General features: G+C 47.3%; 1 protein-coding gene across 1 annotated transcript; it reads left to right on the top strand.

The window, feature by feature from the left end:
* Positions 1–14,238: 14,238 nt before the first annotated feature.
* Positions 14,239–14,838, top strand: SFTA2 (surfactant associated 2; the record flags this gene model as incomplete). Its single annotated transcript, XM_081294955.1, has 3 exons — positions 14,239–14,299; positions 14,523–14,611; positions 14,752–14,838. 3 exons carry the CDS (start codon positions 14,239–14,241, stop codon positions 14,836–14,838), a joined length of 237 nt encoding a protein of 78 aa, XP_081151081.1.
* Between the last annotated feature and the right edge of the window lie 2,749 nt (positions 14,839–17,587).

Genomic DNA, 17,587 nt, shown 5'->3' with positions numbered 1-17,587 from the left:
TTTTCCCTTCTAGCTGTTACCATGGAAATCCATCTGCTGCTAGAGAAGTTGGAGGACAGCGCTAGATGTGCCCCCAGGACAGTCTTGGGCTTCCAAGAGCCCCGTGACAATCTCAGAGGTGGCGACCCGTGGGGCCTGAAGCACGCAGGAGAGGATACCTCTGCCAACTAGCAGGTGGAGAGGACCACCGCCCAAGGGTCACAACTCAGGCCCAAATCTACATTTGTTTTTGAACCTGTTAACATCTACTTCCAACCATGCCTATCAACTTACAAGGCTTTGAGAGCAGGGATTGACTGTCACTTGGCCTCGCAGGTGCTCCTTTACAGACTTATGAAATGAAATCCTCTTTCCAAGGAAGGGGAAAGTAGCTCCTTGGGGGTCCTGACGGGAGTGAATGAGGTACCTGTATTCTGAGAGGAACTAACTATGTTTAAGGACAGGGTGTGAAGGAAAACATCCCTATCAATCGGCAGATATGGACTTTAATTCTATGGGAAAACAACCAGATGGGGACAGAGGACACGTCCCTGATATCTGGCCAGAAAAGCGAGAACCAGAGATCACCAAAGAACAAGGGAGATCATGCTATTACATAACTGAGATTTCCAGTGTCTGTTAGCTCAAGGCGGTGACCAGAACCTGGAGCTGTTCCCAGCCATAGGAGACCATTTCCACCCAGCTCTCTGCGATGAGGAGAATCAGGGGTTGGGGAACTCAGTCTTTGAAAGAATAACAGGTGGGACAAGAAAGGGGCAAGAGATCAGAGAGAAACCCAGGCCCCTAAAGGGAATTAAGGTTAGGGGAAAGGAGAAGGGCTGAATTATCAGGCTGTCACTCCCCTTCGCCAATTGCATTCTCATTCCCTTGGCAAAAAATTTAATAATAGTTATCATGTATTGGGTACCTTCTCTAGGTGCCATAGCTTGGATCTGGAGTCCCCCAAGGGTTTGTGTTTCGAAGACATGGTCCCCAGCTTGGTGCCCCAATAGGACGTGGTAAAACCTTTAGGGGTGGGGCCTGGTGGAAAGTCTTCCATTCATTGATGGTGTACCCTTGAAGGGGATCGTGGGACCACAGCCTCTTCTTTGTCATTCCTGGTCATGAGGTAATGGTTTTTCTCTACCACATGCTCCCACCACAATAGGCCGCCACAGTCCCAGAGCGATGAATCTAGTTGGTCTTTACTCAACCCTTCAAAACTGTGAGCCAAAATAAACCTTTCTTCTTCATAAGTTTATTATCTCAATTTTTTTTTTACAGTAACAGAAAGCTAACTCACTAGGCCTGGTGCTTGACTGGTTACACCACAGATCTTCTCTTTCGGCATTCTCTTATATGATGATATACCTTCCAACCCTTACAGGGTTTCTTACATGCTGACAACCTCTCCTGTTTTACATCTGAGAACCAAGAGTTTCATGGAGGACAAGTGACTTATACACAGCCCTCCCAGCAATAGCAATAGCCAAGGTTTCTTGAGCATTTACTATGAGACATACATGGCCTACTAGCAAGAACAAACAAACACTAAGTTACTTACTTTTCACAAGAATCCTTTCATGTTGAGAACTATTTAGTATTCTCCCAAATTTATACATGAAGAAACAAGGTTCAGAGTGGTTAAATAATCTCTTTAAGAACACCCAGGAAATAAAAAGTGCAGCCAGAATTTGAACACACATTCTGGGCTCCCCAGCATAGTCTCTTACTGGTTACAACCACAGTGCACAACTTAGACATCAGTACAAGCTGTCTCTAACATTTTTAGAACCCCTGAAGTATAGAATCCACATATTTGTTTATTTAATCTTTCCCACAAACCCATAAAGTAAGAGTTATAATCTTACAATTTTACAGGTGAGGAAATTGGTAAAGACTGATTTTCTACTATACCCCAGATGCTTTTTAACATTATAAGGAATGAATATCTGTTGAATGCATACAAGAAAGAGCAGGTAGCAATGCAGAGTGACAAATTTCACTGGCCTTAAAGAATTGGAGGACAGGGTTGGAGTCCAGGCTGTGTCCTTATCAGTTTTGCATCCTTGATCAAGTCACTTACATGCTCTGAAGTCTCATGTCCTCAACTATAAATAACAATGATGCTGACTGCAACAGCTTAACATGAGAGCCAAAGGAAGCATGGAGCATAGCAGTCTCTTTAATTATGTATTGAATTTGAGTTGTTGTCTGTAAGTCTGAGCCTGTGGCCCTGCACACCTGCCTGCAGCAGCCCAAGTTTCTCCTCTGACCCACCTGTTCCAAACACCTCGAAGGCCAACCTGGACCACCCTCTCCACAATGGCAGTGGCCTGCATTCCTGAGCCACTTCTCCTGCTGCATTTTAGCAACCTGGCACTTGTCCCTCTCCAGTACACAATAAATGCACTTTAATTCCCACTGTAGCAGGGATTTTGATTTGTTTTGTTTATCACTATAGCTGAGTGGGTATTGACTAGTCCTGAAGATAAATGCTAGGGGGGACCCCAGAACTTTGTGGCAAGGGCTTCACTCATCCCAGGAGTCTCCCCCTCACGCCACATCCAGTATGGCTGCCAGACACAGCCATGGCCTTGAGACCTACTTGATCCCTATGCCACCCTGATACCAGTCTCAAACCCTCCCCATATCACCCATTGCTCTACATTCTAAGACCCCATCTCCCGCTTCCTTCCATCTTCACTCTCCATCCCTCCCAGACAAGCTGTAGCAGGCACCTCCCAGGCTGCACCCACAGAACCCAGAGGCTCAGTTGCTGCTCCTCTGACCTGCGCCCTGCCTCCTGCCCTAGAGCAAATTTCCTTGCCAGGGCTGTGTGTCATTGATTCATGACTCAATCTCCTGTGCCCTATACAGGTTCCTCTTCTCTGAGCTGCAGCAAGACAAAAGGTATAGAGAGCAACTTTCTCAGAATGGGAAGACAGGTAAGCAGGATGGGGACACGGAGGCTGAGGGCAGCTCTGGTGCTTCCTAGACCCTTCAAGTAAAGGGGCCAGGCATGAAGTCAAGGCATGGATAGAGTGCACTGTGGAACCTGTCAGAGGCAACCTCTGCCCTCTCTGGCCCTAACAGGACACTGAGCTCAGGGAAGGAGCATTCTCTAATATCATCCCCAGTCAAACAGTATTAGAGGAAGACACTGCCTGCTGTGCCCCAGAACCTGCCCGAAGCATCTCAGACTCCACATCCTCAGCCCTGGTTTGGGGTCATCACTGCCTCCACCTTTGCTGACTCTATCCCAGATGTAGATGCTCTCTCTGAATTAACATATTGTCACATGTCTACCTCATAAAGTCCCTCCTCCTGATCACCCAAGGCCCTCCAAATCACACCTGGGTTTGGCATCTCTGCTCCCTGGTCCAGATCCAGAACTGTTTCTTAATTAAGGCAAGTGAAACAATTTAGCAATTTCATCTTATTCCATAGGATCTGTTTTGCTCATTAAATATTTTTCCATGCTCATTTTCTCATCAAAGCCTTGGGATGCTTCCCAGCTGTAAGATGGGGACAGAACCTTGTTGAGTTGCAGTGAGAATTAAATAAGTAAATACAGATGAAGTGCCTAGAACAATACCTGGTGCGGAGCAAATGCTGAATACGCACCAGCTCAGGGTATTGACCAGCAGTGTCCTTCCCATTTTACAGATCAAGTAGAGGTCCAGATGAGCTAAGTGACCCAGAGTCAGGACAAGAACCTAAGTCTGCACATAACAGCATTCTCAGGAGAGAAATTCACCCCACCTCCCACCCCATGCAGCTGGCAGTGTGGAGTGGTAGAGTTCCTGCTTGCCCCTCTCTAGTCCTGTGACCTTGGGCAAGCCCTTTAGATCTCATTCTCCTCAATTAGAAGATAGAATGTTAGTAAATCATCTCCTCATGTTGAGAAGGTGAAGTGAGATGAAGTATCATAAGCACCTGTGAGTTGCTTGTGTGAAACAGGTACTCAATGAACATCAGGTCCCTCTGGGTACTGTGACGCATGCCTATAATTCCAGCTACTCAGGAGACCTAAGCAAGAGGATCACAAGTTTCAGGCTAGCTTCTGCAACTTGGTGAGACCCTGTCCCAAAATTAAAAAGGTCTGGGAATGTAGCTCAGTGGTAAAGTACCCCTGGGTTCAATTCCCAGTACAAAGAAAAGTGGGTCCACACTCCTGCCCCCTTTGGGTGGGTGCAGCTCTGCAGGCCAGGTCTTAAAGAGCAGGCTGGATTTCATTTCCTACACCCCTTAACTGGCAAACTTGAGCAGTGAATGCCCCAGACAACTGTACACAGCAACCCGTCCCCCCCACACACATCCCTCATTCATTTATATGCTTATTCATCCAACCTTATGAATCAAGAGACAATCCCTCTCTGAGTTCCATCCCACTGTGTAACTGTGACTCCTTTTAACCCTGCAGGTATCTTACCTGCCTCCCAAGGAGTTAGAAGAAAGAGGAGGCAGCACTGGAAGCCAAAAGTGAAATGGAGGCCACCGGCTGGCTGGGCCATGTTAGAGCTGGGCAGCAGTTTGGGGACCATGGCTCCAAACCTGTTATATGAAGCCAAGTCTGACGTCATGGGGGCTGGGGCCCCTCAGGACTAAGCCTTAAACAAATGGAGCTACCGCACCCCACAGGGGTGGCCTGATAACAGGAGACCGCAGCAGTTGCGTCATAGAGCCAGGTACCAGGGTACTGTGGAATGGGTGGGATCCCAGGGCAGGCAAAAGGACCCAAGAGGGGCAGACTCCTGACCCAACCCCAACAGAGGGGAGGGGCTATGCGTGAAGGTGAACCCCACCTGAAGAGGCAGGGAGCAGATGGCTGAGTTCTAGAAGAGCTGAGTTCTAGCTGGGGACAGGATGGTTGGGGCTCTGGGAGGAGGTTCATGTTCCAATCTGTCCCCAGCTTTACACTCACCCTCCTACATCTCTCACGTCAGTAAGCTCCACACCCCTTGCTCACACATGGTCACTCTGTTCTGGGTGGAGCTGTCTCCAAGGACCAGGTGAAAGAGCAAAAGGGAGAGAGCACTCACATGGTCCACATGGTGATTCGAGATGTCCAAGGCAATACAACAAGCTGTGGGGTCAGTGGAGACAGTGACAAGGACAAGATAGACATGGAGTCCAGGGACCCACATCACACAGCTCTCCAAGGATGCATACAGCTCAGGCCACCCAGAGTGACAGAAGCTGAACTCTTTGACAGAAATGTTCAGCCTATGGGGGCTTCTGCCTTTGCTCCACCCCTTCCCCTCTCTACCACCCCAGCCCAACAGCCTCCTCTTTGCTTCAAAGCCTCCATCTATCCTGATCAGAAATGCAGACCTAGCCAGGCACCGTGGTGCATGCCTGTAATCTCAGCAGGTCTGGAGGCTAAGGCAGGAGGATTGCAAGTTCAAAACTAGCCTCAGTAACTTAGTGAGGCCCTAAGCAACTTAGTGAGACCCTGTCTCCCAATGAAATATAAAAGAGTGGGGTGTGGCTCAGTGATTAAGGTCTCCTGGGTTCAATTTCTGATTAAACACACACACACACAGAAATGAAGAACTCTCATTTCTAGGAGTTCCCAGGAGTTCCCAGGAGTTCCTCTTCCCTCTTTATTCTCTGCCTAAAATAAGCATTAGCTCACAGATAGTCACTTGTCTCCCCAGTGATAGTGCCCGGGGATGGACAGGAGCCACCACCTCTCTCTATTGCTTGTTGTGGGTCTCTGCTGAGGGGAGATAAGTACCCTGTGGGCAGCATCCATGCCTCCATCAGTGCCGTATCCCCAGCACCTGGGACAGCGCCTGGCACACAGGAGGCCGTCAGTCAATACCTGCGACTCCTGGGTGGAGTGGGAGCCCGGCTGGCTGCTTTTCTGAGGGAAGTGGAGCAGGCAGAGGGAGTGAAAAGGGCTAGGACCTGGAGGGCAGGAGGCCAGACCTCAGGCAGCAGGGCTCCTGAGAGGACTGAGGGCTAATCACGTGGACTCCTCACATTCCCTGGCATGACTGGTCCCTCAGCCCCAGGCAGGACTGGAATGGGTGGGCAGAGGAAAGGTCAGCTGCTCACAATCAATTAATGGGAGATTAATGAGGCTCTGTGGAGTCAGGCCAAAGAATGACTGCTCAGAACTGGGTAGCCTGCCTCTCAGGAAATGCATCTCACAGGCTGAGAGACTGAGGCAGAGGCAGGACTCCCCTGGCAACTCCATCTGGACTTGGGGGTGATTGGCGACCCTCTGTCTGCTAGGCCTCTCACCCCACCATTTCTCCAGGGTCCCCCAACCTCTAATACAGTGGTTCTCTATAAGGAACAATTTGCCTTCCAAAGGACATCTGGCAGTTTCTGGAGATATTCATGTCACAATTTGGAGAGGGGCCCTACTGGCATCTAGTGGGTAGAGGTCAGAGAGGCTGCTAAACATCCTATAATGCTCACAACAGCCCCTCAACAAATAAAGATCCATCTCAACACATCAATAATGCAGAGGTTGAGGATTCCTCCTTCAGAATAAATTTTAATCAGCATTTATAAGTAAACACTCCCTCCCTTCTTTCTTAGCGGCGACTCCACCCAGAGGACCTAGGCACCTGGAGAGGAGGAACCTAGAAGCAGATGGAGACCCTGGATGATCTCTTAAAGTCAGTGTCTAAGCTGGAGGCTGAGGGACCAGTCACTAAACAGACTGCCAATGGCGCGGCAGTTCTGTTGATAGAAACATGTGCTAAACACCTCACCTGTGAATTACAGCCATGAGGTTGGCAATGTCATCCTCATTTTCCCAGGACAAACAAATCTTGGATCAAGGAGTGACTTGCCCAAGATCACATATATAGTGAGTGGCAGAGACCAAACTTGGCCTGTTCCTAGGGACCCCAAAGCCCATTCTGGGAGACCCGTAGAGGGAGTGCCATTTTATTTAGTAAGGATTGTGGCCCAAGGGAGCACCACAAGGCAAGGTTCCTCATGGGTCCTGAGGGGAGAGAAACAGGGGGTGGAAGGGGATCAGGATCCAACCTGAGGGAGCTCCCTAAGAAAGGAAGGGTGAAAGGGAACCTCCCCCCACCTGCTCCTGTGTCCCCAATGACTGGATCAAATTGTCCTCAGATAAGGACCTTGTCTGATACCTGGTGAGAGGGGTGGGGATGGGAAGAAAGGGTGAAGGGTGAAGGCTCCAGCTGCCCTGACCCAGACTCCATGAGGGATGGAAGCTTTCTGGCCCTTCCAGCCCTGGCCCTTCCTGTCTACAGATGAGAAAACTGCCACTGTGGGTGCCTTTCCCCAGTCTACGGGGATGGCAGCAGGGAGCAGGGGGAATCAGAACTGGAATCCCAGCTCCCAGTGGTGAGTGACAGCAGATCTCCCCGGACCTCCTTGGCACTGTTGGTGGAAGAGACCTGGGACCCAGTGACCTAGGAACCCACCTGCAATAAATGGCCCCAGAGAGGGTAGATGGGACAGGGGCTCCTGGGAGAGGATTAAGATTGCAAATCAGCCAATGGGGTAGGGGTTTTCAGCTATCCTGGCGCATCCCTTCATTTGATGAACTAGAGATGGCTCATGGTCATATCTATAGAAGGTCACAGAGCCATCACCACTCCCCAAATTCAGCTCCCTGTGGAACTGGAAAGCCTGTGAGATGAGAGATGAATAGGATGACTTAAAAATCTTGGGTCTGCATTACCTAGAATTGTTTAGTGCCTCCAGGGACTGATCAGCCATTGGCACTGCCCAGCCTCTTTCAGTGGCCCCGAATCCCTACCCCTGCCAGGCCAGTGCTTCCTCCCAGCCCCTCGGGTCAGGTTCCTTGTCCCCTCCGCACTTCTAAGCTATCATCCTCCTCCCTGAACCCCTGTTCTTCTCAGAGTCCTAACCACCAGGTTCCAGTCCCACTGGACTTGGGGGCAAAGTCGGGCCACACTCATCCTTGATTCCATACATTAGATTGGCAACTGCTGTCACCAGAAAGAGTTATCAGCATGATGTCCTCAGTCGATGACAGAGCCCTTCTCCTGAGCCTTCATGCCTGAGGAACAAAGATAGGGACAGTGATCAAGGCAAGAGGGTCCTCTAGTTCCCACATCTCTACTGCCCCCCTAACTTTACCCCTTTCTTTCCATGACTCTGATGTCCGAAAAGACATCATTCCCTCTGCCATTCTCTCCTATCATTTTGGCATGAGAACTGCAATGCAGTGGGGGTTAAAGGACTTAAGTACAAGCCCCCGTCACCTCTTCCTCAACATCTGGAAACATGTCTACTGGTCCCCAGACTTTTTTGGGGGGGTACTACAGATTAAACCCAGGGACGCTTAACCACTGATTCTATTTTATTTGGAGATAGGGTCTCCATGAGTTGCTTAGGGTCTCACTGCTCAGGCTTACTTTGAACTTGCAATCCTCCCTGTCTCAGCCTCTTGAGCTGCTGGGATTACAGGCATGTGCCACCTTGCCTGGCTAGACAATCCCCAGACTTCTTGCTGATATCTGCCTCTCTCCTCTTTCTGAACCCTCCTCCTTATCTCAGGCTCTGCTTCTGTCTCTCTCAAGCTTGTGCCTTCTCTGCACTGAGGGTCCCCAGGTGGGCAGTCTCCTTCTCTGAGCCCCAGCCTTCCTTTTTCCTCTCTCGATTCTGGTCCCTCAGGGATACCACAGCCTGTTGTCCCATCTTCCCTCCATTTATTTCCTGTCCTCAGATTACATGGGTGATAGACTCCTCAAGCTCATCAGGAATGAACAGAAGGAAAAGAGGAAGACAGGGGGCAGAAGGAGAGCAAGATCTCTGGAGGGGTGCCTCCTGCCCTGGGCAGACAGATTGGGCCATGAAGAAGAAAGACCAGCCGGATGCAGTGGTGCATGCCTGAAATCCTAGCAGCTTGGGAGGCTGAGACAGGAGGATTGCAAGTTCAAAACCAGCCTCAGCAACTGAGCAAGGGCCTGAGCAACTTAGTGAGATCCTATCCCAAAATAAAATATTAAAAGGGCCAGGGATGTGGCTCAATGGTTAAGCACCCCCGAATTCAATCCCCAGTACCAACAAAAAAGAAAGATCAAAACCTTTCAGGTACCGGACATCTGCTCTTAATCTGACCCATGTTGGAGGAAAACTGTGATCCCTATAAGATAACAGGCATTATTTGTCTGAGGAGACAAACTCAAAATACAGTGGAAGGGAGGTGCTAATGGCTGTTCTCATTGTTAGAAATACCAAGGTGCTGCAAGAAATCAAACATGTGCTGGAAGGTGGGCGGGCAAGGTGTTTACTTCTGATAGAAGGAGGGACTACAGAACCTGGCTAGCAAGTGCATCTGGATGGGAAGTCCACCAGTTTATATCCCTAACCTAATACAGTGCTGCCCTTCACTCTGATTGGAGGCATTCAGGGTTTCAATTAGCAATTGGTTGATTTTAAAATTGGATTGGGCAAAGGGAAAGGCTGTAATTGAAATGGCTACAACTGGATCCAATTAAGATACTGTATTCTGAAAATGGATCTCGGACTTTCTATTTCTCATACCATAATCCTCTCCAGAATCCAGAGGGTGGCTGCAGGGGAATAAGAGAGAATGGGCCTGATGATTATGTACAACTATAATGAACCAATTTTAAAAAAAAATGGGGAGAGTGTGGGAGAGAATGGACCTGACTAACATTTTACCTGAAGAAACAATCACCTAATACCAGCACATTATGACATTTTGGTTAATGACAAACCACTATATGAAGGTGATCTCATAAGATTATGATGGAGATGAAAAATTCCTACCACCTAGTGTTGTAAGCATTGTAAGGTAGCACAATGTATTTGACGTGTGTGTGTAGTGATGATGGTATAAACTACTGTCATACCACCACTTATAAAAGCATAGCAGGAGTCAGGCACTGTGGCACACACCTATAATTCCAGCTGTTAGAGAGGCTGAGGCAAGGACCACTTGAGTCTAGGAGTTCAAAGCCAGCCTGAGAAACACAGCAAGACCCTGTCTCAAAAAAAAAAAAAAATACAGCACATACAATTATGGTTAGTGCATAAGACTTGATAATGATTAGCAACAACTGTACTACTGGTTTATGCATTTACTATATTTTTATCATCATTTTTAGCATGTACTTCTACTTTATTGTAAAATGGTCTGCTTTGTTTTGCTGGCAACAGACATGTACATTTCCAGTTTACTGCTTTTTTTTTTTGAACCACTGAGCTACATCCCCAATCCTAACACATTTCTTGATTGCACCAAGAGGCCACCTCAAGTGATTGACCCATACTATCTAGGCTTGCATAAGTACACTCTATAAAGCTTACACAATGATAAGATTGCCTGAGGATCCATTTCTCAGACTTATCCCTGTTATTAAGCAACAAGCAGATGTGAGAGTGCCTCACTGGTCCAGACGCTGAGAGCTGCAGACGGGGTGGCCTCTCCAGCCACTGTGGAAGTGTAAGCTTCTGAGATGACCACACTTGACGCAGAAGTCCCTGGCATGATTGGGGCAATTCCACGGTCTGTAGGGAGGAGACAGATCCTAGGTGGGCAGAGGGAAAGAAATGATTAGAAGAGATCCAAACTAGAGCAAAGCAGAAATCATTTCTAGTGCATTCTCTCTCAAGATCCTAGTGAGCTTTGGGTAGTAATTGAACTTATTTTAGCCGGGCATGATAGCGCATGCCTGTAATCCCAGAAACTCCGGAGGCCCAAGAATTTAGCAAGATGCCGTCTCAAAATAAAAAATAAAAAGAACTGGTTAAGTGCCCCTGGGTTCCATCCCTAGTACCAAAAAGGGAAAAAAGAAAAGAAATTGAACTGATTCTATAAAAATCAAAGGACTGAAAATAGCCAAGATGATTTTAAAGAAAAACAGAAGTGGAGGGCCTACATTCTCAGATCTCAGGATTTGCCACAAGCAGTCACTAAGCACCGTAGCACGGTAAGAATGGCCAGATAGAGGCCAGCACAGAGCCCAGAAATAGATGCATACAGATCTGGTCACTTGACTTAATTGAAGTACTCTCACAACCGAGGAGAGGAGAGGGGAGAGTCTGCAATAAATGGTTCTGGGTGCCTGGATAACCAGAAGGGAAAATTCATGAATCTTGCTTGTTCTCTACTTCACTCCATACACAGCAACTAATTGAAATGGATGGTAGGCTTAAATTTGAAATTAAAATGATAAAGTTTCGGACTGAGGCTTAGTGGCAGAGCACTTGCCTGGCATGTGTGAGGCACTGAGTTCAATTCTCAGCATCACATATCAATAAATAAAATAAAGGTCCTTTGACAATCAAAAAATTATCTTTTAAAAAAATTGCAAAGTTTCTGGAAAAATGCATAGGTCAATGTTTTCATGACAGGGGATGGTGGGGGGCAGGCAACTTAGGCAAGTACAACATTCACCAACATAACAAAAAGTTGATGAATGGAAAAACAGAAAATTGATGAATGGAAAAACAGAAAGATGGGTCTATGTTGGGTTTTTTTTTTTGTAGTCTTTTTTGTTTGAATTTAGGGGGCTTTTTGTTTGCTTGCTTTTTTTTTTTTTTTTTTTTTGTACTAGGGATTGAACCCAGGGGTTCTTTACCACTGAGTTTCATCCCTAGTCCTTTTATTATTTTTTAATATTTTTAAGTTGTAGATGGATACAATACGCTTATTTATTTTTATGTGGTAATGAGAATCAAACCCAGTGCTTCACATGTGCAACCCCAGCCCCCCTAGTCCTTTTATTTTTTATTTTTAGACAGAGTTTCACAAAGTTGCTGAGGAAGAGGGGGTTTTATAGCGCCACAAGAAGCCCTGGAAAACTGCTGGGCTCCACCTACAGCACAAGAATCCCCACTCTGAGCCAGCAGTTGAGCCTAAGTTCTCTAAATGGATGAGCTCTTCATGTACTAGCAACCTACCCCCCGCCCGGCCAGAGTTGGTCCTCAGCTCAGCCCTCCTCAAAACAGGCAGTCCCAATTATACTATCCTAAGGTTCTCTTCTCACTCCTAAAAGTGCAACTACTGAGGGTCAGAACATCGGGGTCCCTCAGGAAAGCAGGATTTGGGAGTTGATGCTGCAAGGAGAGATGGTCAGGCCTGGGGACCATGCACCTGACCTTCAGGAGACCCCAGGGTGGAGTGGGAGACTGGATACCTGAGCTATCTTGTTACTGCACTGGGTGGGGGTGGGACCAGGTAGGTTTTACCACTCATCATGCTCCACAAATACTTGGAGTCAAACTGGCAAGAAAATAGTTTTATTCAAAGCCAGCTTTGAAGGAAGATAGAGGAAACTTTTATGTTTCAAATAACCATCTTCAGAAAATTTAAGAGCCAGGAAAGCTTTTATAAGCAGAGGCAGCAAAATAGAACAAACAGCAGGAAATAGACATATGTAGATTAGCTAGACAGTGTGACCTAAGAGTAAGTCGGTGGGGCGCACGGTAATTTATATTCTCAGTGTAAAGAAGTTTAAAAATTAAAACAATTTGGAGCTTTAATTCTCCGTATGAGAGATTTTGAGTCTATTTCAATCTCTCGCCTAGACAGCTGCAGCCTGCAAAGTTTCCTGTCACCTTGGCAGAGAAGGGGCAAAAGAAGAAGAGGTACACCAGGGAAGGCACTTGTCATGTTCAGGCACAAAGTACATATCCCTGAATTCCAGAAGTTCAGCTTTGGGGCTGAGTCTGCTGTGCAGGCATCTACCACTGCTGAGCTGTGGATCCTCGGGCATCCTATCTATGTCTTAGATTCTCCTATAAACAGGGGTGATCTGGGACTCACTACAAAGGGACATTATAGAGTTGAGGATATAGCTCAGTGGTAGAGCACTTGTCTAGCAAGAACATGACCCTTTCCCAGCACCACAAAATAAATCAAAGAGTCATTATAACTGTTAAAGGAAATAGTGTTTGTAATAAGCCTAGCACACAGTCATTTTGGCTATGGTTATGTAGAAAGAGGGGAACACCGGCTGGGAAAGAAACAGGGTGCTTCTCTCTCAGGAAGGTACAGACACCCTAGTGTATCTCTGTGTCCACCCTTCTTCCCCTCCTATGTCTGCTGCTCTTTTTTGCCCATTTTCCTTCCCACTGGGTCTTCCTGCTTCCTCAAGGAAGCATGTGAGTCCCTGGAGGTCTCACTGCAGGTTTAGGGTGCAGTCTCTCTCTCTCTCTCTCTCTCTCTCTCTCTCTCTCTCTCTCTCTCTCTCTCCCTTCCCCCCCCCCTCCCTCTCTCCAACTCCCTGGTCTTGCTTTGCTTTTGGCTTCTCTCCCTGACTCTTCCCAGTGGTCCCTCTGCCTCTACCCCTCAGCACTCAGTCCCACTGTTTTTGGAGGAGCAAAGGGTGACACAGAGACAGGAAGATGCAGAACCTGTGACCCTGTGTGATCAAGTGGGTTTAGATGTCACTTGAGTGTCAGTCTGTTGAGCATGTTCCTGTGTGTCTAGCATCATGAGGGACTAATCCCTCTGCTACTGACCTGCTAGGTGACTTTAGCAAGTCATTTTTTTTACTTGCTAAACCCTCTCTGGGCAGTTAGTTTCCTAGTTTTTAAAGAAAGGCAGTAAACTAGATAGGCCCCTGGCTCCCTCTGTGCTTGCCCTTCTGCCTGCGTGCCTGTGCCCCCGGGGTCTTGGTTGGAGTATGTAGTATCCCCCAGAAATGGGGGAGGTTAGTGGATGAAATGTGTCTCCACCTGAGTATCTAGGATGCGTTAGAGCAACTAACTCAAAACATTCAAAGATGAAAGTTTACCCATTACCCCATTATCCTCACCTAGAAAGCAGGATACCTGGGCTTAGGAAGAAGCCAGGCTTAATCCACCCCTCCCTTTGGGGCCCACATTCCTGAGCCCTTTGGTGGCAGGAATGATGACAATTAACAGTAGTTAATAATTAATCCCTAATGAGAGGCTGGACCTGGGTGGGATCCAGACACCTGCAGGCAGGACACCTCCCTAGTTCCCTGCTTCCCTCTCCATTTCCCTCTTCCTGCCTCCCAAGCTTGAAGACATGGAGAAGGGGTGGGGCACAAGCTGCACTGCACACAAACAGATTGCACCACTGGATCTCCAAGGGGACCACTCTACTTTCCCCAAGAGCCCAGTGAATGACCCTCTCCAGGGTCCTCAAAATCTTACTGAGAGAACTGGAAAATCCAGTTGCCCAGACCCCCACCCCCTTTCTGCCAAACACAGGTGCTAAGGACTGAGGGTAAGGAGAGGCCACCTGGGACTTCAGATATCTCTTCCTTACAATAGAGTTGTAAGGTGCCTACAATGGGGTTTGCGCTGCCCCTCTTCCTCTTCCTGGCCCTTCTTGGCAGCTCATATGGAGCAGGTGAGTGCTAGAGGGTGAACACCTGGGTCCTCAGGGCAAGGAGAATCAGAAGAAGGTGAGGGGGACTTCTTAGCCTCTGGGAAAAAAAATGGAGGCATCTCAATGCTGAGCTTCTGAAAAAACAGAATGAAACCCTGCCCCAAGAGGGAAAGTGTTTCACAGGAGGGTGCCTGCCTCCTTAAAGATTCACTGCTCTGATTTCTGTGTCCTTTTGGATCCCCAGGGCCAAGTGTGACTTTGCAAATGAAGCTGAAGGCATCTTTTCTGGCAAATGTCTCCCGTGACTCCAGCTTCCCGGAGTTGCTCAAAAAGGTAGAATCTGGGGAGGGGAAAGTATGGGGCTATCTGTTTCTGTGAGTCAGTTTGGGTATCTCTGCAGGGGTCTGGCTGTCTCAAGGGTGAGAGTAAGGAGCCATCCTAAACCTCATCCTCTATCCCTTTCTGTTCCCCAGCTCTGCCTTCTTCTCCACCTCCCATCAGAGACCAACGTCACCCTCCATCATGAAGGAACCCCGCACAACTTCATCTGCAAAGCCTGAAAATAACTGAAGCCTGTGTTGGCTAAGGGAATCAGTCCCCTGGGGTGCAAGGTCATATCCTGACCCTGTCTTCCAACAGATTCTTGTCCTGTTGTGTGCCAATAAAATGCTATATCCAATGTGTTGACTTGACAAATCCATGAACACAGGGCGGCAGAAAGTGGGTGTTGGATGCCCAAGTCTCTGACCCTCCCCACTCCTGAGCAGAGTGTTCCAGGATGAACTCTCAACACCATAAAGGTCTAGAAGGAATCTGAGGAATTAATTAACTACACGAACACACATTTCCAGCAGAAGTCTTCAGAACACCTGGGAATAAAGGAAAGTAACAGTTATCAAATTATTTATTCCAATTGTTTATTCCAGGCCTCATGCTTTCCCATCTTAATGCTTGTGACAGTCTCAAATGTAACCTAATAGGTATCATATCTTATTTTACAAATGAGCAAAAAGAAGCTCAGAAAAGACAAATCACTTGCCCAAAGTTTAATAGTAATGGAGAGTTCAAGCATCAGCCAGATATCTTGGTTTAAGCAAGATTTAAATTTCATCTCCCTTGGCTTAAGCTTTTAGGGCCCAGGAATATCAGACAGGTATGTGGACAGAACACCCCCAGGACATGGTCCCCTGGCCCAGGGATCCACACAAGCCAATCAGGATGAGGACAGGGTGGGAGACAGCTAAGAGAGGATCAGGGGCTTCAGCTCCAAGAGGTTGGCCGGCCTGGCCCAAGTAGTGGGACCCATGTTAGGTGAGCTTATGCCAGATAACCACATGAATCTGTGGTCACACAGGACTCCCTGAGTCCTAAAAGGTTTTTATTTTCTATGAGCCTCCAATTCTTTACCCATAAAATGGGGACAACAAAAGTGCCTGTGCCATAGGACTGTTGTGAGGATTACATGGATAAGCTCCCTGGGGACATAACAGAGCATATCACACAACCATGCCCATGTGGGCATAGTCAGAAAGTACTGTTTTTATGCTAGAAATACCTAGTCACTTCAAGAGTTCAGAGTCCTTTACATTCTGTTTTCTTGATACAGGTATTCATATAAGTCCTCTCAAAATGATTTGGGTTTTGCCTAGAGCAACGTTATACACCAGTAATCTCAGCTACTCAGGAGGCTGAGGCAGGAAGATCTCATGTTGAAGGCCAGTCTCAGCAATTTAGCAAGACCATCTCTCAAAACAAAAAATAAAAAGGGCTGGGGATGTAGCTCACTGGTCGCTCAACTGGGTTTCTTACCACCTCTCAAGACACAAGTTTGAAGCCCAAAACTGACTCCTTATGGGTATTATGATTGCTTCCTCTCTTCCCCAGTACCTGCCTCTGCCCACCATCTCCACCCAGCCACCATCACCACCATATGAAAGGAGAGTCTGGCTTCCCTAGAAGGTGATGGGGAAGACAAGAGTTGAATAGTGAACATACCTGAATATGATGAAGCATAGAAATGGAAGAAGAAACCAAAAACAAGTTCCTCTACTGTCCTTTTCAACTGTCCTGAGACAGTTAGCCCTGAGAAGAGGTAGCCAGGGGGTCCCAAAGGAAACCAGTGTTTCATGACTTGCCCCTAGTCTGAACTAGTGAGCAGGTGACCCCTATGGTCCAGATGTGCACATCCCCAGGCAAGTTTGGGGACTGCATGTCTGAATCCCTCTCTTGGTGAAACAGATAGCAAACTATTCCCCAACCAGGTTCCTAGATCTCAGGGCCTGGAATCACCAGGGCATGGTTTCCAGATTCTTTTCTTCAAGAATTATCTTCCTAGATTGGAAAAAGAGCAGTACAATGAAGAGAATGCTTTGGATTTCACTGGAACTGGGGGTGGCAGAGATGGCTAGCCATCCCCCTAATAGTCATTCTCCTCATTTTGGACATTCACATACATCTTAGTTCGGGCACATAGCTCCTTATGTTACATTTCCCAGCCTCCCTTGCTAATAGGTATGGCCATGTGGTTAGGTTTGTCCAAGAGGATGCAAATAGAAAGGAAGTGTGTAATAAGTTGAAAGAAAAGGGCTTCCACTTCAGAGAGAAAAAAACTCAGGTTTTAAAACTGCCTACAATACAATGTTTTTTCCAACAGAACTTTTTTTTTTTTTTTTTTTTTTTGAGGAGAGCGTACCAGGAATTGAACTTAGGGGCACTCAACCACTGAGCCACATCCCCAGCCCTATTTTGTATTTTATTTAGAGACAGGGTCTCACTTGAGTTGCTTAGTGCCTCACGATTGCTGAGGCTGGCTTTGAACTTGTGATCCTCCTGCATCAGCCTCCTGATCCACTGGGATTACAGGCATGCACCACCACACTCGTCTCCAAAGAACTTTCTGTGGTGATGGAAATGTTTTATAACTATGCTGACCATGTAGTAGCCACTGGCCATCTACGGATATTAAACAACTGAAATGTGACTAGTGTGACTAAGGAACTGAATGTCTCATTTTATTTCATTTCAATTGTATTAAATAGTCAACCATTTTGGACATTACAGCCTTGAAAGATCCTGAGCCTTTCCTATTCCTCACTGCCTCCCTCAGCTGCTGACTTCACCTCCCTGAGCCTCCCTGAGCTGGCTGTGCCCCACACACTGGCCTCCTTGCTACTCTGAGCACCCTGGGTATGTCCACACAAGCTCTGGCTTTTCACATCATCTAGAACATTTTACCTGAGATATTCACTTGGCTAATTCCCACACCTGCCACAAATCTTTGCTCAAACTTCACTTTCATAAGATCAACCC

This window comes from Spermophilus citellus (genome assembly GCF_964194105.1).
Source record: "Spermophilus citellus genome assembly, chromosome: 5".
In the NCBI taxonomy this organism is placed as follows: Eukaryota; Metazoa; Chordata; class Mammalia; order Rodentia; family Sciuridae; genus Spermophilus; species Spermophilus citellus.
Note: the sequence above shows the minus strand (reverse complement) of the source record. Positions and strands in the feature narration are given on the sequence as shown.